General features: G+C 43.6%; 1 protein-coding gene across 1 annotated transcript in view; it reads right to left on the bottom strand.

Annotated features, from left to right (window-relative positions):
- prom1a (prominin 1a) overlaps window positions 1-23,268 on the bottom strand; it is a 207,660-nt gene that overhangs the window by 100,952 nt on the left and 83,440 nt on the right. The window contains exons 8-10 of the mRNA XM_070861197.1: window positions 15,302-15,519; window positions 14,211-14,285; window positions 4,075-4,138 (exon numbers count right to left, since the gene is read on the bottom strand). Coding sequence (XP_070717298.1) covers window positions 4,075-4,138; window positions 14,211-14,285; window positions 15,302-15,519 — 357 coding nt within the window. The remainder of the gene's footprint in view (window positions 1-4,074; window positions 4,139-14,210; window positions 14,286-15,301; window positions 15,520-23,268) is intronic.

Below are 23,268 nucleotides of genomic sequence, written 5' to 3'. Positions count from 1 at the left end.
AAATGGATGTTTACGGAAGGCTTCTATGGAGTTGGTCATGAGTTTGCAATTTCCACATAGTAAAATTGCTTTAGTCAACTGAACCCATAGTATAGTGTTCTGTTTTCCATCACAAATGAGCAGAGGCCAACATGTTAAAAATCAGTACAAATTCATCAATTTTGCAGACACTCAAATTCATAAAAATACAGGTTGAACCTCCCCTATCCGGCACCACCCCTCATCCGGCACCATTCCCGGCCGCCGGATGGCGCACGCGCAGAACTCTGACATGAAGAAATTGAAGTCCTTCCTTGCTGCCGACTCCCGCAATCACTGGCCTGACTTCACGATCCACCGCCACCCCCCCGCCTCCACGATCTCTCTGCCGCACTCCCAGCCCCCAAGCCAGACAGCCCCGATATCCTCTTGCTCACTACCTGTACCATCCTGTAAGGGGGAAAAAAGTACACTGAGTAAGGTGGTTAAAGGGAATTAGGAGGTTCTGAGGAATCGGGAGTTCCTCTGTCTTATGGTATGGATTGTAATATTGATCAACATAATAAGCTCGATGTCCAGATGCGGGTGGTGGAAGAGAATGGGTAGAGATATAAAGAACCACTGCAGAAGGTGCCTGACATGCGCAAAATACAACCTGGGGAGGGGGGTGCGTGGGGGATGTAAGGTTAAAATGGGACATCAGCCCCGGCAGGAACGACCCTGGGAAAACTTAGATAGAGTTTACTGGACCGTTACCCAGCAACAACGGGAAGTCACACTGCCTAGTTATAATAGACCAGTTTATGAAGTGGGTAGAAGCTTGCGCCACGAGAAATCAAGGTACACACCTCGCAGGGAAAATGAATAGAACCCTAAAAGCGGACCTAGCCAAGGCAATAAGACTGCCAGAAGTCTTGATTACAGGAAGTGAGGATGCAAGACCATATAAAGACAGGATATGGAGGTTTGTGATGGAACTCTGAAAGCAGTTACATGATTTAAAGGCACAGGCTAGAGACCAGCAAGTAATCAAGGACTTAGAGAATGACATGAAAGAAAAAATACCCCAAAGAGACCAATCAGGTGATGGTGAGGATGGTAAGGGAATTGTGCGCCTGTGTAGTTATATGTTAAAAAAGCATGGTCACTAACTAACTGGTGACGACTGGGAAATATTGTTTTTTTGCAGGATTCTGGTGCTCGTGGGAACAACGTGGGGTACTGCAGCCTCATATCAAGGACAGCAGGCTGAGGGACGGCAAGGCCTGTATTACAGGGACTCGGGCGACATTAGTTGTGATAAAGAATCAAAAACACTGATGGTGACAGACGGAGCAACAGTAGATTTAAATAACGGGCATAAAACAACGTAACGAGGAAACGAAACAACATTGGGGATGGTCCAGTAATACGGGACCAATAATTCATGTTTTATAATCAGGAGGGACAAAGATACTGCACCCGGGGGAAGGCAACAGTGAGCACTACCAGGGTCCCGACCACCACACCCTCAGCACCACAAACGTGTCCAACTATGAACGCTGGGACAAAAGGGGGATTGATAAGGCAGACCAAGGATAAGGCACACTTCGGGGCATGTCAGCAAATAACTACTGTATTCCTAAATTTAACAGACTTAACCATTCCCAACTTCTGTGGGTTAAACACTATAAGCCTGTATAAAAACCTGACCTTGCAGGCTCTTAAAGGCCCTGAATCAAAAACCATGAAGTTTAATGAGGAAAGAGGGTCAGGTAAAAAGCGGGACTGAGGAAGAGGGATACGAAAAATGGTAGGCGCGGGATATTCGGCGGGAGTTGCGACGGTAAACACTATTGACCTGCACACGATAGATGATTGAGTTGAAGCCCTAACACGAACTTTACAAGGATTGTTGGAGAGAAATAAGGATATAATAGGTTTTGTATTATCTATACCACAGTATGATGTGACAAAGGGAGATCCTCTACACCAAACAATGTAGGAGAAACTCGTGTGCTGTACCATGACAATCCAGAAATGTAACTGAAGAGAACAGTACTAAGAGTCTCAGCATAGATGATGGTTATAAAAATAACCAAGTTGTTTTATGTCGAGATCCACTACAAATGATCAAAGATGACTGTGGATATGACCAAGTGGACGGGTGCACTGTGAGTATCACCCCCCTAACACGGGACTATGAAATTACCACTGTTCCACAAGGAAATGGAGATTGATGTGTGAGCACCCCAGCAACTGAAATGAAGAAAGGAACACCTCATGCACCATTATGGATACTGACTTCTGCTTTACTCCGCTTAACGAGACAGATACAAAAGGGTTTATTATAACCCCTGAACTAAAGGAGGAAACCATCTATGAGACACTGATGGACATTACCCGAGGAGGTTATGCGAAGGCCATTGGGCCACAAGGAAAACCGATACTCGAACTGAATGAGGAACAAACTTGACTGAACTGGACACAATGAAAGAGAATTCAACAACATAGAGAAGACCCCAAGTTGAGGAAATAGAAGAAACAGAGAATACCCCAGGCGGGGCATAATTCAAGCACCGAGAAAATGTTGGCAAGAAAGAACTTATACACAAACTATGCTGGACTCAATGTACTGGTTGTTGTGCAAGGGAACTCACCTTGCTAGTATTATCCTATAAAAAGTGTGACATATGTAAGAGGCAGGCCCTAGTCCGTACTACAGTTAAAACATTGAATAAAGGGAAATTAGGCAATCCGGCAGAAAGGACTTATTTAGTATAACATTGATGGGAAAGCCAACAGGTAGGTCCTGCAGCTCGGGAGGTAGCGCTACCCAAGCGAAAGGACAACCCTGGAAAGCTCACCCATGAGGAAGTAATTGGGAAATGGCCTATCTTGGGCATATAGCCGAGGGCCATTAGGGAGGGATAGTAAGGGGGAAAAAAGTACACTTGAGTAAGGTGGTTAAAGGGAATTAGGAGGTTCTGAGGAAATCGGGAGTTCCTCTGTCTTATGGTATGGATTGTAATATTGAATGGTTATGTATAATCCGCTTATGTATGTAAAGCACGCTTATACATTCGCTTACACTGGGCTAGTAAGAAGGGAATAGTGAAGCCTGATAGGTAATGAACCATTCATAGTGTGAACTTGAGTATAGATTTACCTAAGTAAGTCCACCAAGGGCAACAGTCTGGAACATAGACTGCAAACAATTAGTTCGGGACTCTCGGGAATGGATAAGGAAGCCAGTATTTTTGGAAGAGTTACTTCACATGTCATAGGGACTATGGCAAAGTTCACATCACTGAACAGCATGATTGACATGTGATGAGAGATAGACAGGTGGGAATGAACCAGAGCTAGCCTGATAAGAGCCAACAAATCAATGTAACTTCGCTGATAGCAGTAGACCAATCGATGGTTTTGTAGGAGGGTAGCACCCCTCGAAAAGCTGTATAATTGTAATTGAAACCTCTTGTACTTTGAAGGTTCACGTTTGAACTTTCCCTTGCATTTGCTCAAAATAAACCAGTTGTACCGAAGGTTTCGTTTGATGGATTCCGTGGTCGTTATACGGGCGGGAGTGTCGATTCCTTATATCAGGGAGTCCACCTTTAAAGGAGAGAAATCTCCTTTCTACCCCAACACATCCAATTTAACGTGACCTCCCCTTGTCCAGTAAAATCCTTTATCCAGCACACACCAGGTCCCGGATAAGAGGGGTTGTTAGTGTATCTTCCACAAACAGATTGCAATGGAATTAGAAAACTGTGACTCTCGTGCATTACAGGCAAACACAAAATGGCACAGTATGTCATAGCTTTTCCATACAGCACTTGGGTTTTGCTTAAACTTACGAGGGAATGCTGCAAAAATGAGAAGATGATGTCGTAAACAAGAGAAATACACCAGAAAAAAAGTTTAGTAGAAATTAATTAAAAAACGATACTAGAAATTCGCACTCTTTTGCAGTCATATGTTCCACACATTTTCTTGCAATAAACTATCAGTTAAGCAACTGAGTGCCACCACTCATTGTTCATTTAAGCAAAAGACAAATTTATGTGCAAAATAAAAAATGCAGAGCATTAAATATTTCTATAACTGTACCTGCTGAAATAGACTTGGTTTCATTTTGAATCACTTCTGCAGTATTATTAAATGCTGAATGTCCCTAGAATGATATAAATAAATTAACAACATATGAACCAACAGTGCAAACAGATATTTTTATCATGTTCTCAGCAGCACGAGAAAATATTTAATGAAATAATTTAAGATCATTGGCAAAAATTCTAGGGGAGAAATGAAAATAATAATTTTTTTAATTAACGCAACAAGTTGTTACGATCTGGAATTCACTATCTGAAAGGATGGTGGAAGCAGATTCAATAGTAACTTGGTCAGGACATACCTGGGTTTTTCAAGTTACACACCGACCCGAGATGCCAACATTACACTTGGAAATACATTGCCGTTCCTTCATCATCGCTGGGTCAAAATTCTGGAATTCCTTTCCAACACACTGTAGGAGTACCTTCACCACACTGACTACAGCGGTTCAAGGCGGTGGCTTACCACCACCTTCTCAAGGATAATTGGGATGGACAATAAATGCTGGCTATGCCAGTGACACCCACATTCCATGAATGAATCAATTAAAAAAAAAACTTTCAAAAAGGAATTGGACTTTTTGGGACTATTTGGATAGCTCTTTCAAAGAGCCAGAACATGCATGATGGGCTGAATGGTTTTCTGTGCTGTATGATTCTACGATAATTAAGCTACGTTCATTATGAACATTAGTTGAGAGGCACATGTGTCATCCCTCCTCTGACTGATAGGAATGTCTGCTCTCACTCTGCAAGGATTTGGTTTCATGGACTAAGTTTGGTCAATTCCAACTCATTTCTTTATGGCTACAGACACATACAACAATGGTAGCCATTATTCAGCATAAGTTGGCAATCTCAGTCCCACCAGTTAAGCTATTGAATGTTGCCACTAATTGTTTAAGCAAAAGACAAATTTATGCACAAAATCAAAAATGCAGAGAATTAATGTCGATGGCTGGTGTGGAAAATTAACAGATTCGCATAGGCTCTGCAGGATGTGGTCTTCTGAGTTTGGGTTTACAGCATTTTTCTCTGCAACAAGCTATACTATAACAAAGATGAAAGTGCTTCATACTGACTCTAGATGCCAACATTACATTTCTTACCCCAACGAGCATGAAAGCTCACGTAATTTTTTTTTGTTGAACTATAATACACTACAATTGTTCAGTGCTGTGCCATACTGCATTGATGGACCAACACATTATAATGCTAAGTGTTAGATACAACCAATTTTCATATGACTAAGGGGGTACAGATTATGTTACTGGACTGGTAATCAAGAGGCTTACAGTAATAATCCAGAGACTTAAATTCAAATCCCACTGTGGCAGCTGGGGAATTTAAATTCAGTTAATTTTTTTAAAATCTGGAATTAAAAAGCTAGTATCAGTATTGGTGATCATGAAACTAACGGATTTTCGTAAAAACCCAACTAGTTCACTAATGTCGTTTAGGGAAGGAAATCTGCCGTCCTTACCCGGTCTGGCATATATGTGACTCCAGACCCACAGCAATGTGGTTGACTCTTAACTGCCTTCTGAAATGGCCTAGCAAGCCACTCAGTTGTACTAAACCACTACGACAAAGTCAGCAATGTGGGAGTAACTTCACCACAAGGACTGCTGCAATTCAAGGCAGCAGCTCACCATCACCTTCTCAAGGGCAATTAGGGATGGGCAGTAAATGCCAATCTTGCCAGCAACACACACATCCTGTAAATGAATATTTTTTTTTTAAATGGCCTGCTTTAAACCAGGTTACTTCTCAGGTGAGCAGAGGGAAGGCACTTCTCCAGAGGAGGATCGGAGAAAGATCGCTTTACAGTACTCCTGTACAGCCACTTCTTAGTTAAGGAAAAAGACATGGCCGTGAAGAATGCAAGACATATAGAGCTGTAATTTGCTGTTGGTGTGAATTTAACGGTATCTGCCATTAGTTAGACTTGCCCTTGCATGATCAGGTTTTTAAAAATGTTTTACATGGTAAGTTGTTGAAAGTGCAAGCTGAAAATGTCACAGTGAGGGAAACAGAGCATCTGGGACTGGAGTGAACAGGGAAATCAATGACGTATCTCCTTAACCAATCAGACTGAAAGATTTTTTTTTTTAAATTCGTTCCTGGGATGTGGGCGTCGCTGGCAAGGCCAGCATTTAATGCCCCATCCCTAATTGCCCTTGAGGTGGTGGTGAGCCGCTTTCTTGAACTGCTGCAGTTGTATGGTGAAGGTACTCCCACAGTGCTGTTAGGGAGGGAGTTCCAGGATTTTAACCCAGCGACAATGAAGGAATGGTGATATATTTCCAAGTCAGGGTACACTTGTGTACAGTATTTGATTACTTCATCTGGCCTCAGTTACATTCTTAATTCAAACAGCTTTTTTTTTGAAGGATTTAACTAACATAGAACTGCTTCTGATGGGACTTTATTCCACACTTGAGCACACTAGATGCAGCTGCGTATACCGTAGGGGCAGATTTTGCAGTTGGTAGTACACCACACGCATCCGAACATAATAGATGAACTTAGCTGATGGGGACCATCCTTCGCGAACTTACTCTGATGCTGTATGCTCGAGGGCATTGCAATGGCCCACGGATCCCAGGGGCGCAGCATGTGCGGAAGCGTACCTGGGATCACGTGGGCCTGGTACTCCATTCAGTGGAAGCGCCGAGTTTCCTCTCAATAGATATGTAGGAACCAGAATCAGGCTTTTACAGTTAATTGTTCAATGAGATACTGGTATACAGGGGAATAAAGTTGCAGAATAAGGTGATAGAGGACAAGAGGGTGCTTCTACATATAATGGGGGAGGGTGCAAATTGATTAGATGTTTTATTTTCATTAATTAAACCGTATTTATTTAACATATCAAATCACATTACTGCAACAAAAGCAAAATACTGCGGATGCTGGAATCTGGAATAAAAACAGAAAAAGCTGGAAATCTCAGCAGGTCAGGCAGCATCTGAGAGGAAGCAGAGTTAACGTTTTGCGTCGATGACCCTTAATTCAGTAATAAATTATATTACTGCCTGTCTAAAATAAAATAATCTTTTGATAAATTTTTTAAAATACACTCCTTAAACCATTTTAGGTTTTTCTGAACCACATCGAGAGAAGATTTATAGCCTTACAATATTCTTTAACCATGGTTGCTAACTTTTAAAGATATGATCCTGGCTGGATGCAAACTCTTATTATTTTTGCCATGAATAGAGCTTCATTAATCATCACAAATAACCTGAAAAAGAACAGAAAGTTGGTTCATTTCACAGTGAAACAGGCTCTGCTTTCACTAACCGTAATTTTCATCCGTAATTGCTGGAAATTGGAGGGCAATTAGCCCAACTCTGCACCAGCAATGAGTACTTCCCCGTTGTTGCGTATCATCTGTTAAGTCGTTATTAAAAAGTAGGACCTCAAAAGTAGTAATCTCGGGATTGCTACCAGTGCCACGTGCTAGTCAGAGTAGGAATCACAGGATAGCGCAGATGAATACATGGCTTGAGCAGTGGTGCAGCAGGGAGGGATTCAAATTCTTGGGGCATTGGAACTGGTTCTGGGGGAGGTGGGACCAGTACAAACCGGACGGTCTGCACCTGGGCAGGACCGGAACCAATGTCCTAGGGGGAGTGTTTGCTAGTGCTGTTGGGGAGGAGTTAAACTAATATTGCAGGGGGATGGGAACCTATGCAGGGAGACAGAGGGAGACAAAAATGAGGCAAAAGCAAAAGACAGAAAGGAGATGAGGAAAAGTGGAGGGCAGAGAAACCCAAGGCAAAGAACAAAAAGGGCCACTGTACAGCAAAATTCTAAAAGGACAAAGGGTGTTAAAAAAGCAAGCCTGAAGGCTTTGTGTCTTAATGCAAGGAGTATCCGCAATAAGGTGGATGAATTAACTGTGCAAATAGATGTTAACAGATATGATGTGATTGGGATTACGGAGACGTGGCTCCAGGATGATCAGGGCTGGGAACTCAACATCCAGGGGTATTCAACATTCAGGAAGGATAGAATAAAAGGAAAAGGAGGTGGGGTAGCATTGCTGGTTAAAGAGGAGATTAATGCAATAGTTAGGAAAGACATTAGCTTGGATGATGTGGAATCTATATGGGTAGAGCTGCAGAACACTAAAGGGCAAAAATCGTTAGTGGGAGTTGTGTACAGACCTCCAAACAGTAGTAGTGATGTTGGGGAGGGCATCAAACAGGAAATTAGGAGTGCATGCAATAAAGGTGCAGCAGTTATAATGGGTGACTTTAATATGCACATAGATTGGGCCAGCCAAACTGGAAGCAATACGGTGGAGGAGGATTTCCTGGAGTGCATAAGGGATGGTTTTCTAGACCAATATGTCGAGGAACCAACTAGGGGGGAGGCCATCTTAGACTGGGTGTTGTGTAATGAGAGAGGATTAATTAGCAATCTCATTGTGCGAGGCCCCTTGAGGAAGAGTGACCATAATATGGTGGAATTCTGCATTAGGATGGAGAATGAAACAGTTAATTCAGAGACCATGGTCCAGAACTTAAAGAAGGGTAACTTTGAAGGTATGAGGCATGAATTGGCTAAGATAGATTGGCTAATGATACTTAAGGGGTTGACTGTGGATGGGCAATGGCAGACATTTAGAGGCCGCATGGATGAATTACAACAATTGTACATTCCTGTCTGGCGTAAAAATAAAAAAGGGAAGGTGGCTCAACCGTGGCTATCTAGGGAAATCAGGGATAGTATTAAAGCCAAGGAAATGGCATACAAATTGGCCAGAAATAGCAGCGAACCTGGGGACTGGGAGAAATTTAGAACTCAGCAGAGGAGGACAAAGGGTTTGATTAGGGCAGGGAAAATGGAGTACGAGAAGAAGCTTGCAGGGAACATTAAGGCGGATTGCAAAAGTTTCTATAGGTATGTAAAGAGAAAAAGGTTAGTAAAGACAAACATAGGTCCCCTGCAGTCAGAATCAGGGGAAGTCATAACAGGGAACAAAGGAATGGCAGACCAATTGAACAAGTACTTTGGTTCAGTATTCACTAAGGAGGACACAAACAACCTTCCGGATATAAAAGTGGTCAGAGGGTCTAGTAAGGAGGAGGAACTGAGGGAAATCTTTATTAGTCGGGAAATTGTGTTGGGGAAATTGATGGGATTGAAGGCTGATAAATCCCCAGGGCCTGATGGACTGCACCCCAGAGTACTTAAGGAGCTGGCCTTGGAAATAGCGGATACATTGACAGTCATTTTCCAACATTCCATTGACTCTGGATCAGTTCCTATCGAGTGGAGGGTAGCCAATGTAACCCCACTTTTTAAAAAAGGAGGGAGAGAGAAAGCAGGGAATTATAGACCGGTCAGCCTGACCTCAGTAGTGGGTAAAATGATGGAATCAATTATTAAGGATGTCATAGCAGCGCATTTGGAAAATGGTGACATGATAGGTCCAAGTCAGCATGGATTTGTGAAAGGGAGTTCATGCTTGACAAATCTTCTGGAATTTTTTGAGGATGTTTCCAATAAAGTGGACAAAGGAGTACCAGTTGATGTGGTATATTTGGACTTTCAGAAGGCTTTCGACAAGGTCCCACACAGGAGATTAATGTGCAAAGTTAAAGCACATGGGATTGGGGGTAGTGTGCTGATGTGGATTGAGAACTGGTTGGCAGACAGGAAGCAAAGAGTAGGAGTAAATGGGTACTTTTCGGAATGGCAGGCAGTGACTAGTGGGGTACCGCAGGGTTCTGTGCTGGGGCCCCAGTTGTTTACATTGTACATTAATGATTTAGACGAGGGGATTAAATGTAGTATCTCCAAATTTGCGGATGACACTAAGTTGGGTGGCAGTGTGAGCTGCGAGGAGGATGCTATGAGGCTGCAGAGTGACTTGGATAGGTTAGGTGAGTGGGCAAATGCGTGGCAGATGAAGTATAATGTGGATAAATGTGAGGTTATCCACTTTGGTGGTAAAAACAGAGAGACAGACTATTATCTAAATGGTGACAGATTAGGAAAAGGGAAGGTGCAACAAGACCTGGGTGTCAAGGTACATCAGTCATTGAAGGTTGGCATGCAGGTACAGCAGGCGGTTAAGAAAGCAAATGGCATGTTGGCCTTCATAGCGAGGGGATTTGAGTACAGGGGCAGGGAGGTGTTGCTACAGTTGTACAGGGCCTTGGTGAGGCCACACCTGGATTATTGTGTACAGTTTTGGTCTCCTAACTTGAGGAAGGACATTCTTGCTATTGAGGGAGTGCAGCGAAGATTCACCAGACTGATTCCCGGGATGGTGGGACTGACCTATCAAGAAAGACTGGATCAACTGGGCTTGTATTCACTGGAGTTCAGAAGAGTGAGAGGGGACCTCATAGAAACGTTTAAAATTCTGACGGGTTTGGACAGGTTGGATGCAGGAAGAATGTTCCCAATGTTGGGGAAGTCCAGAACTAGGGGTCACAGTCTAAGGATAAGGGGTAAGCCATTTAGGACCGAGATAAGGAGAAACTTCTTCACCCAGAGAGTGGTGAACCTGTGGAATTCTCTACCACAGAAAGTAGTTGAGGCCAATTCACTAAATATATTCAAAAGGGAGTTAGATGAAGTCCTTACTACTCGGGAGATCAAGGGGTATGGCGTGAAAGCAGGAAGGGGGTACTGAAGTTTCATGTTCAGCCATGAACTCATTGAATGGCGGTGCAGGCTAGAAGGGCTGAATGGCCTGCTCCTGCACCTATTTTCTATGTTTCTACTTAACAGATCGCAAGTTCAAGTTAGTGCATGCGTGGAAATCCTGAACTTGCAGTCAATCTCAAAGGTGGTATGATGACGTATTCCGAGCACGTCTTCATACCCACCACAAAATCTCCCCCATTAGGTTACACAAGCACATGGACATACATTTCAGCTTCTAGCACCTGCAGATTTCCCAAACTATCAAACTATGACTTGCTACCACTACTTTAATATCTCCACTATTATTTTTCTACATGCTTTTTCCTCTGTAAATTGCAGCTGTTTCTAAGTTCACCTGCTGCAGATTCCCTTAAAGAAATTAAAGGTCATCTGAAGAAATTATCATTAGTCTTTAAAACCAAAAAAGTACACACCCAGATAATACTTAGGGTCTGAAATTGGTCAACATACCGCCCCTAATCGCCGACATACAGCCCAAAAATGCGATTTGGGTCAAAAAACACTGACACACCGCTCAGCAGAATATTCATCATTGACATACCGCCGAGCGGTATGCACACTGTCCGCCGTGCAGGACCGCCTGCATACCGCCCAAACAGTCCAATTTTCATCGCATACCGCCGATATACCACCGGAGCTGGATACTGTCCTGGAAAAGGTGGTTTTACGCAATGGTAAGTGGGCGGGAATGGGCAGAGTGCACGGATCCGCCATTTTGGAAATCGGAAACTGTCAGCTAAAGCATCACTTCTATATCTCTGAGGTGAACAGTGATTTTACAGTGTGATTTTGATTGGAAAAGATATATTTACTATTACTAAGTAACTTTAGAAAGGCATTTTAGTCATTTTTTTTCATCGAAAAATATTGTGGAGATTTAAAAAGAATGGGGTCTATATTATCTCAGCCTGCTTTGCTGACAACCTGTCTAATGGAAGAACCAGATGCGAGGAAGTTTATTGAGCAGAGTTATAAGGGTAAGGGAAGAGGTCGCAAAATGATGATGAGGAGAGGAGGCCTTACCCGCAAAGGATCTTCAGAGAAAAGTTTGATACTGTACAAGGGTGCTTAAATTCAATTCAAACATTTATGTAAAAATATAAAAAAAATATACAATTTTAAAACTTTGTAAAACTTAAATTTGTTAAAGTTGTTAACTAGAAAACAACTGTAACAAAACTTTAACAACTTTTACAAATAAAACTTCAATTATAACAAAAAGAAGACCCTTTACTTTCCCCGCCCACACCCTTGGCCCCTTCCACTTGCTACACCACCCTTGGGATTATTCTCCCCTTTCTTACTCCCGCCCTTCCCTTTCCCAGTGCCCCTGGGTATGGATCGCCCCGTGTTGATACCAAGTCGGCATTGCTGTCGTTGGGGTGGGGGGGTCAGACATTGCAGGTGCAATAACTGGGGCCTCAGGAGAAGCTTCAGGGCTGGGAGATGATGGCAGCTCCCCACCCTCAGGTGCTGTCAACCTAACTATAATGGCACGGGGGGGGGGGGGGGAGGGGGAGTTCTGCGCCATGTCCTGATCCTGTCGATTGCCGCATGGCTTCGACGGCCCGCTCCATCGCGGTGATCATACGTGACATATCCTCCGACTGCCACTCTGATAGAGCTGCGATGTTTGCGGCTATGACCATGAGCAGCTCTCAACCTATGTCAACGCTGGCCTGCGACAGACGCACTCTGTCCTGGTACACGCCTAGAGCAACCGAACTTTGCTGCACCAACCTCCGTCGCTGCAGCAAATGCGCTGCAACACTGGGGGTGCCTTACTACACACAGCTTTGTCCAGCAGAATTAGAGGAGCCATGGGGGAATCCCCTCAATACAGACTCCGTGGTGAAGGATGCAGCAGCTGTTCCACATGGAGCTGGTGTATCCTCCTCCATCTCTACCCCCAGCTCCACCTCCACTGCCTGTCGGATCAGCGGCTGTTCTTGTTCCTCTTCCTCGTCAGGAGAGGGCTGGGTGACACCAGAGGTGGAGGCAGTGGATCTGTTGTCTGTGTTGCTGTGGTCTGACTCATCCGAGTCTGGAAGTTCAAAACAACATTTAATAAAGCTGGGCACCAGGGGAGGGGGTCAGGGTTACATTACATCATCATAGGCGGTCGCTCGTATCAAGGATGACTTGCTTCCACGCCAAAAAGGGATGAGTTCACAGGTGTTTCAATGAAGGACCTAATATTCCAGGTCCCGAACTCATCCTGAAGGGTGGAAGTTGTCAGAGCGCGCATGCGCACGCACACACACACATAAAACCATCCTCTTGTCATTGCCTGAAAAGCACAAATACATCGCCGTAACCTTAAATAACATTAACACTGAACCTACATTTACATGGTACATAGCACATGGCGGGGGGGGGGGGGTGATGCATAAATAAAATTACTTACTCTTGCTACTCTCACCAGGTCATTCCACCTCTTAGAGCACCTTTCCCCGGTGTGTATCATCGTACTTTTAGAGGACTCAGCCTCCCTGATCTCGTCCCATATTCGGTTGTACTCCTTTGGGGGATGAGGGGAGGGCGTGTGCTTTCCACGACATCCCTTGGTTAGCTCAGAATACCTCTCTGTTGTGTGCTCCAGAAGGGCAGGTAACTCCGTCTCATCGAAGGCAGGTGCTCTCAACCTGTCCTCCTTCTCAATGTTCCTACTCTTCGATGTCCTTTTTAACATTGCCATAATCTTTTTATTGGTATGAATTTTGGTTTGTTAAATATCTCTTTTCTTCAAAGTGAAGAATTTAGTTGTTAGCAATATATTTCCACTGTGCTATGTATTTTTAAACCCACTGCCCGCTGACTACATTGCTGCTTCTTCACACTCTCTCTCTCTCTCTTCCTCTCCCTCTTCAACTCACAGCACATGTGCGGGTGACCTGACCTTTGAAATCGTGGGTAAAATGTTTGTGTTAAAAAATTATTATTTTTTTTTTAATTTACACATGCACAGTTCAGTGCCGCACCACACATTGAACAGAAAGTCGATCTGGATCAACGACTAAGGTACATACTGCCGATGCAGATCACTGACATACCGTTGAAAAAATGTTGACCAATTTTGTCCTCTTTGGTCTTGACGGTATGCCAGCGGTGTGAAATGACGTACCACCGGCATACTGCTGGGAAATGGGCGGACCTTACATATCGACCAATTTCGGGCCCTTAATCTTTGGATACAAGCTTCATCTTCAGTACATTATATTTGTTTCAAATATAGTACATTGTGATTCAAAAATAGGCACCAGATAAATCCCAGAATCTATCACTTATAATACAATTTTCAATACAGTAGTATCAACACTTTGGAATTTAGTTGAGATTAAAAAGCAATGGCATTAAAAGTGCAACACCCTGGAGAACTCCAAAGGTGACAGCATAACATAATTGGAATGTTAAAAGTTCCAAGTTAAAAAGATTATTTACCTTATTAATCAAGTCTTCAAAATCAGTTTTCAGCACATCATTCACTTTGGTGAGTTGAGAGTTGACATCTTGTAACTGAAGTATTCAAAAACAAAATTTCAGATGGCTATAGAATGATTGTTCAAAATTTACCAAGAAAAATGAATTTCTGTTTCATAAATGTCTCCCAAATATTTTTGTAATGCATGCATCCAAAACCAAAAATAAAATTGTGTGAATACTGTAATTTAGCTGTAAACTGCATTTAGACAGAAAAGTCGATAAAGTCTACAGCAACATGTACAATTGTGTTTTTTTTTAATTTATTTGTTCACAGGGTGTGGACATCGCTGGCAAGGCCAGCATTTATTGCCCATTCCTACTTGCCCTTGAGGTGGTGAGCTGCCTTCTTGAACTGTTGCAGGCTGTGTCGTGATAATCCTTTGGTACAACTAATAGGGCAGTTAAGAGCCAGACCAGGTAAGGGTGGCAGATTTCCTTCCCGAAAGAACATTAGTAAACTAGATGGGTTTTTTGACAATCCGTAGTTTCATGGTCACCATTACTGGCTTTTTATTCCAGATTTATTTTACTGAATTTAAATTCACCAGCTGCCATGGTAGGATTTGAACTCACATCTCTGGATCATTCGCCCAGGCCTCCGAATTACTAGTCCAGTAACATAGACGCTATGCTACCATTCCCAGTAATATTTACAGTGATATAGGGTGGTGCAGTTTCTACCTTTAGGTTTCTATATTGATTAAATAACTCAGGTTGCTAACTTTTTGTTTTACCTCCATGAACAATATTTACAAATTGGGAATGGGATAAAGGGCAGGGAAAATTAATTTTCAATAATATTTATAAAAAGCCTTTCCAGAAATTACATATGCTGTCATTGGCTTCCTCATTTTTGAATTTCTGATGAGTTGTTTTCTTTGTGCTTAGGTGGTAAATGAATGACCAATGAGAAGCATTACTATACTCACTTATCTCCCCAACGTAGTAATGGGGGGAGCAGACAAGGAGAAAGTTAAGACTATAATCTGAACAAGTTATTGGGGAGAGGGGAAAGGGAAGGGTGAGGAAAGTATTTAAACATGTCTTACCTGACTATAGTTTGCATTTATATTGAGAGAGTCCAATGAGCCCCTTATGTCATTACAATATACAACAGTTCCAGGTGCTTTGCAAGCTGCATCATTCAGCGTGGTGTTGAGATTTGTTCGTACATCAGTCAAGTTTGCCTGAAGTTTGTTAGTTGCTCGGTCTAAAGTTTGACGCGAGGCGATCACATTCTCTAAAGCTTTCTTGGTTTCTCTGATGGCTGCAGATATAGAGGGTTGATCAAAAATTATCCTACTCACTGCCAATGTTCCCCCTAATTCTTTTTTGGGTGTGGGGCCCCTTTCAGGGGTTGCACAGGCCATTCAAAGTTTTGCACATGCAGAAAAATTCACATTTGAAAAGCCGGTCCCTGGCTGCACTGCCATGCAGCTTAGAGGGAATGCTGGTCACTGTCCAATATAAAAATTATCTTGGATGTCACCTGGCTGGACAAAACCCACCATAAAAACAGATAGTAAAAGCTATTACTGATATATAAAACGGAAAAGAGTGACTAAAGTAAATGTTGGTCCCTTAGAAGATGAGAAGGGGGATTTAATAATGGGAAATGTGGAAATGGCTGAGACCTTAAACAATTATCTTGCTTCGGTCTTCACAGTGGAAGACACAAAAACCATGCCAAAAATTGCTGGTCACGGGAATGTGGAAAGGGAGAACATTGAGACAATCACTGTCACTAGGGGGGTAGTGCTGGACAGGCTAATGGATCTCAAGGTAGACAAGTCCCCTGGTCCTGATGAAATGCATCCCAGGGTATTAAAAGAGATGGCGGAAGTTATAGCAGATGCATTCGTTATAATCTACCAAAATTCTCTGGACTCTGGGGAGGTACCAGCGGATTGGAAAGCAGCTAATGTAATGCCTCCGTTTAAAAAAGGGGGCAGACAAAAGGCAGATAACGATAGGCCGGTTAGTTTAACATCTGTAGTGGGGAAAATGCTTGAAGCTATCATTAAGGAAGAAATAGCGGGACATCTAGATAGGAATAGTGCAATCAAGCAGACGCAACATGGATTCATGAAGGGGAAATGATGTTTAACTAATTTACTGAAATTCTTTGAGGATATCACGAGCATGGTGGATAGAGGTGTACCGATGGATGTGGTGTATTTAGATTTCCAAAAGGCATTCGATAAGATGCCACACAAAAGGTTACTGCAGAAGATAAAGGTACACGGAGTCAGAGGAAATGTATTAGCATGGATAGAGAATTGGCTGGCAAACAAAAAGCAGAGTCAGGATAAATGGGTCCTTTTCGGGTTGATAATCGGTGGTTAGTGGTGTGCCACAGGGATCGGTGCTGGGACCACAACTGTTTACAATATACATAGATGACCTGGAAGAGGGGACAGAGTGTAGTGTAACAAAATTTGCAGATGATACAAAGATTAGTGGGAAAGCGGGTTGTGTAGAGGACACAGAGAGGCTGCAAAGAGATTTAGATAGGTTAAGCGAATGGGCTAAGGTATGGCAGATGGAATACAATGTCGGAAAATGTGAGGTCATCCACCTTGGAAAAAAAAACAGTAAAAGGGAATATTATTTGAATGGGGAGAAATTACAACATGCTGCGGTGCAGAGGGACCTGGGGTTCCTTGTGCATGAATCCCAAAAAGTTAGTTTGCAGGTGCAGCAGGTAACCAGGAAGGCGAATGGAATGTTGGCCTTCATTGCGAGAGAGATTGAGTACAAAAGCAGGGAGGTCCTGTTGCAACTGTACAGGGTATTGGTGAGGCCGCACCTGGAGTACTGTTTGCAGTTTTGGTCACCTTACTTAAGGAAGGATTTACTAGGCTTGGAGGGGGTAGAGAATATTCACTAGGCTGATTCCGGAGATGAGGGGGTTACCTTATGATGATAGATTGAGTAGACTGGGTCTTTACTCGTTGGAGTTTAGAAGGATGAAGGGTGATCTTATAGAAACATTTAAAATAATGAAAGGGATAGACAAGATAGAGGCAGAGAGGTTGTTTCCACTGATCGGGGAGACTAGAACTAGGGGGCACAGCCTCAAAATACGGGGGAGCCAATTTAAAACCGAGTTGAGAAGGAATTTCTTCTCCCAGAGGGTTGTAAATCTGTGGAATTCTCTGCCCAAGGAAGCAGTTGAGGCTAGCTCATTGAATGTATTCAAATCACAGATAGATAGATTTTTAACCAATAAGGGAATTAAGGGTTATGGAGAGTGGGCGGGTAAGTGGAGCTGAGTCCACGGCCAGATCAGCCATGATCTTGTTGAGTGGCGGAGCAGGCTCGAGGGGCTAGATGGCCTACTCCTGTTCCTAATTCTTATGTTCTTAATATTTCAGCTTTGCATTCTTCAAATCCTTCTAAGGTAGAAAATAATGTTTAGTGTGTACTTGGTTATTATTTTCAAAAATTCTAAGTATCTATATATACACACACACACGTGTAAGACTTGACACTAACATCGCCCGTCTCTGACCCTGCCTCAGCTCAACTGCTGCTGAAAACCTCATCCATGCCTTTGCTACCACTAGACTTGACAATGCTCTCCTGGCCGGCCTCCCATTTTCCACCCACCAGAAATTTAAGCTCATCCAAAACTCTGCTGCCCATGTCCTAACTAGCACCAAGTCCCGTTCACCCATCACCCCTGTGCTCACTGACCTACATCAAATCCCGGTCCAGCAACACCTCGATTTAAAAATTCTCATCCTCGTTTTCAAATCCCTCCATGGCCTCATCCTTCCCTATCTCTGTCACCTCCTCCAGCCCTATAACCCTCCGAGATCTCTGTGCTTCTCAATTCTGGCCTTTTGTATGTCTCTGATTTTAATTGTTCCACCATTGGTGGCCTTGCTTTAAGCTGCCTAGGACCTAAGCTCTGGAAATCGCTCCCTAACCTCTCCGCCTCTCTAGCTCTCTAGATGTCCTTAAAACCTACCTCTTTGACCAATTCCTAGTTATGTGGTTTGGTGTCACATTTTGTTTGATAATGCTCATGTGAAGTACCTTGGAATGTTTTACTACATTAAAGTCGTGACATAAATGCAAGTTGTTGTTGTAATTGTAATGCCCTCTTCATGGCTTAAGCAATACAGGGGCTGGGGGTGGGGGCGGGGTGGTATTATCTACACAGGTCACATCATCCTTCCTTGGGTTTCTCTCCTAGCATATTCTCCAAACAGAGGATCCAGCACTATCATTTCAGTGCATTCCTCTGGGCTTTGGCTCTGCTCCTCCTCGCACCACTGCATGGATTTTTGGGGATGCGATACGGGGAGGAGTCATTTTGCAAGTGGAACACCTTATACACAGTATCTTAGTATCGCCAAGAACCCAAGGAAACGATAATCAACATCATTGAAATATATATAATGATGCTATCATGATCACAGGAATTCATGCTTCAGTAACTGCTTCACAGCTGTGCTTATTCATTATTGCAAGCTGTAGCTCATTTTACTAAAACTGCGCAAAGTTCAGGTGAAAATGGCCTCCTCGAAAACCAGTTGTTCCAATAGGACACAATCACAAAATACTGTCCCTGCACTGATTTTATTTTTCAACTGATACTTCAATTGTTTATACAATAATTTTAGCAACAGGCTCAAAAATATTGAGGGCAAAGGCCATGAGGTCAGAATAGTAAGTTCACATATCCTGAATGTTAGCCATGTTGTTCCATAGCTTTGCATAGGAATTCTACCTCTGTAGCAAGAGTATATAGATTTGCTCAAATAGGATGGTGTATCTGTATTCATTTAAAATTTAAATTTCATTTTTAAATTTATTTTTCCAACATTAATGGCTAAACGTAAACACTCTAATTCACCATAATGTGATTGATTGGTGCCAGATCATTAATTGCTAATTTCACTAAAGGCAAAATGTCAACAGTATATGATCAAACTACAGCATTCCTGGAGCTTTCATTATCCATTTTGAGCTGTAAAATCAAACCCTTAATTATTTTTTCTTTTCTTTGGCTTTTGTTGTGTATAACATGATTTCATTCAACATCCTTGCATTAACCAGAGGAAATAAAAAGTAATCTACACAACTGTCATGTATGTACTTTTGGGATCACTAGCCACTAGCCACAAAATGGCGTCACTGTTGGAGGCCATTGGGCTGCACACTTATAAAAGGCCAGCCATTTTGTATATATGCACTTTGGGCCGTAATAAAGCAGAGCCAAAGTCATACCTCTTGGAGTTAAGCAGTACTCAGTCTAACAGTTATTGCATATACAACATTTGGCGATGAGGCAACAAGAACCTTTGCATGTAAAAATGAGCACAATTGGATTGTTGGAGTGATTTTTGGGAGGTGAAGATTGGGCAGACTTTGTGAGCCGTTTGAGCCAGTTCTTCGTGGCCAACAAAATGCAGATCGGCGCCGGGCGGTGTTCCTCGAGGTTTGCAGTCCAAAAATTTATGGTCTGATAAAGAATCTACTCCTGTCTGTGAGTCCAACAGAGAAGATGTATGAAGAATTGTGTACACTGGTACAGGACCACCTTAAGCCAGACGAAGGCATCATCTCGAGATACAGATTTTACACGCACGTTCGATCAGAGAGCCAGAATGCGGTGAAATTTGTTGCCGACCTGAGATGTCTAGCGGGACCGTGTAAGTTCGGGGCTGTATTGGCAGACATGCTACAGGACTTTTGTAATCGGCATCAATCACGAGGTGATCCTGCGTAAACTACTGGCAGAGGAACGTTGGACTTGAACAGGGCCATCACAATCGCTCAGTCATGCATGACGACGGATAGAAGTCTAAAGCAGATAGCAGTGAAAAATCGAAACTCGGCAAGTACTGTAAATATGATTGATTCAGTGTTCGGCAGAGCGGCACGTGGCAGGGCCTACCCGACTGCGTACATGAAACCTGTGGCTGCCCAAAGTCCGCCAGTGGGAATGCATCCGATTTCTCCATGTTGGAGTTGTGGGGGAGCCACCGGCACCAGCCAATTTAAGCAATACAGTTGCAAAGGCTGTCTGAGTGGGGCATCTCCAGCGCAAGTGTCCGCAGATGAGCAAGCGTGCTGCGACACACCATATGGAGGATGATGGTCAGACTAGCACGGATCCGGATACTTAATCCGAGATACCAGAAGAGGAAGTGTATGGATTGTACTCGTTCCTAACGAAGAGCAAACTGATAATGATCAACGTGAAATTTAATCGGGTGCCGGTATCGATGGAACTGGACACGGCAGCGAGTCAATCGATAGTGAGCCAGAGGGCATTTGACAAGCTGTGGGATACTAAGGCTGTGAGGCCCAGGCTGAGTCCAGTCAATGCCAAGTTGCGCACGTACACCAAAGAACTCATAATGGTGACTGGCAGTGCCACAATTAAAGTGTCGTATGACGGTGCAGTTCAAGAGTTACTGCTATGGATTGTCCCAGGCAATGGCCCAACGCTGTTCGGCAGGAACTGGCTTGACAAAATCAGATGCGATTGGAACGACGTCCAGTCGTTGTCGTCGGAGAAAGATACATGTGCGCAAGTACTGAGCAAGTTCCTCTCGTGTTCGAACCGGGCATCGGCAACTTCACGGGAGCCAAGGTGCAGATCCACGTGGACTCGGATGCAAGACCCGTCCATCATAAAGCTCGGGCAGTTCCGTATATGACGAGAGAGAAGGTCGAAATTGAACTGGACAGACTCCAGCATGAAGGGATCATATCACGAGTTGAATTTAATGAATGGGCCAGCTCCATTGTTCCTGTGCTGAAAAGTGGTGGCACAGTCAGAATCTGTGGAGAATACAAGGCTACGATCAACAGGGTTTCGAAACAGGGTCAGTACCCGTTACCGAAGACTGATGACTTGTTTGCAACACTAGCCGGGGGGAAGTCGTTCACCAAACTGGACTTGACGTCGGCCTACATGACACAGAAGCTGGTCGACACGTTGAAGAGACTTACATGCATTAACACACATAAAGGTCTGCTTATTTATCACAGGTGCCCTTTTGGAATTCGCTCGGCTGCAGCAATATTTCAGAGGAACATGGAGAGTCTACTGAAGTCCGTTCCCAGAACCGTCGTGTTCCAAGATGACATCCTGATCACAGGTCGTGACTCAGAGGAACATCTGAACAACTTGGAAGAGGTTCTAAATCGTCTGGACAAAGTGGGACTCAGACTGAAACGCTCAAAGTGCGTCTTCATGGCACCAGAGGTCAAATTCCTGGGGAGGAAAATTGTTGGTGACGGCATTAGGCTCACAGACACGAAAACCAAGGCCATCAAGAATGCACCCAAGCCGCAGAATGTGACGGATCTGCATTCGTTCCTGGGGCTATTCAACTACTTCGGTAACTTCCTACCTAAATTGAGCACCTTATTAGAACCACTGCACATGCTGCTGAGAAAAGGCGACAACTGGGTGTAGGGTGCGTCTCAAGATAGAGCTTTTGAGAAAGCCACTAATCTGCTTTACTCCAGCAAGCTGCTGGTACATTGTGACCCATGTAAATGTTTAGTAATTGGCCTGTGATGCTTTGTCATATGGAATTGGTTGCGTACTCCAACAAGCTAATGAGTCGGTTAAACTTTAACCAGTCGCGTATGCTTCAAAAAGTTTGTCTAAAGCGGAAAGAGCCGACAGCATGGTAGAGAAAGAAGCACTAGCCTGTGTGTATGGGGTTAAAAAGATGCATCATTACCTACTTGGTCTTCGGTTTGAACTGGAGACAGATCCCAAGCCGCTCATTTCTGAAAACAAAGGTATCAATACTAATGCTTCATTCCGCATCCAGAGGTGGGCGCTGACATTATCCGCTTATGATTATGTCATTCGCCATAGACCTGGCACCAAGAATTATGCCGATGCTTTGAGCCATCTGCTGTTGCTCACACTGGAGGTGGAAACGCCACAACCGGCAGACCTATCGTTAGTTACGGATGCTTTTGAGAGTGAAGGAACCCCTGTCACGGCCAGGACCAGCCAGGACCTGATTTTATCGGTGGTGAAGAGTTGCATCCTCAAAAGGTGATTGGTCTGCCATGCACAAGCAAATGTGCGAGGAGACCAAACCTTACATTCGTCGCAAAGACGAACTGTCAGATTGTATACTGTGGGGCAATTGTGTCGTTATGCCCAAGAAAGAGAGAGAGAAATTTGTACATGAGCTACATAGCACACATCCCGGCATTGTAATGATGAAAGCCATCGCCAGGTCTCATGTATGGTGGCTGGGAACTGACTCTGAGCTGGAATCATGTGCATCAGTGCAACACTTGCATGCAGCTCAGCAAAGCACCAGCGGAATCGGCGCTGAGTCTGTGGTCATGGCCGTCCAAACCATGGTCCAGGATCCACATAGACTTTGCAGATTCCTTCCTGGGGAAGATGTTTTTAGTTGTGGTGGATGCATATTCGAAGTGGATAGAGTGTATAATCATGTCATCCAGCACATCCACAGCTACCATTGAGAATCTCAGTGTCATGTTCGCGACACATGGTCTGTCTGACATCGTTGTTAGCGACAACGGATTATGCTTCAAAGTCAGGAGTTTCAAGAGTTCATGAAACTCAATGGTATCAAACATGTAAGGTCAGTACCGTTCAAACCTGCATCCAATGGGCAAGCAGAACGTGCTGTCCAAATCATAAAGCAAAGTATGAAGCAAGTAACCCAAGGGTCACTGCAGACCTGCCTGTCATGCATACTGCTTAGTTACAGGACAAGACCACACATGCTTACCAGAGTCTCGCCTGCTGAACTAATGATGGAGAGGTCTTAAGACCAAGCTATCTCTTGTACAACCTGACTTGAATAATCATGTTGAATATAGAAGACAAAGTCAGCAAGGTTATCACGATCGTGCAGCTGTGTCACGCGATATTTCTATAAATGATCCTGTATATGTTCTGAATTATGGTCAGGGTCTCAAGTGGATCGCTGGTACTGTCATAGCCAAGGAGGGCAACAGAGTATTTATTGTCAAGCTCAAAAATGAG

Source organism: Pristiophorus japonicus, chromosome 2, assembly GCF_044704955.1.
Source record: "Pristiophorus japonicus isolate sPriJap1 chromosome 2, sPriJap1.hap1, whole genome shotgun sequence".
NCBI lineage: Eukaryota > Metazoa > Chordata > Chondrichthyes > Pristiophoridae > Pristiophorus > Pristiophorus japonicus.
The sequence above is the reverse complement of the archived record's forward strand: the minus strand, read 5'-3'. Positions and strand labels throughout refer to the sequence as shown.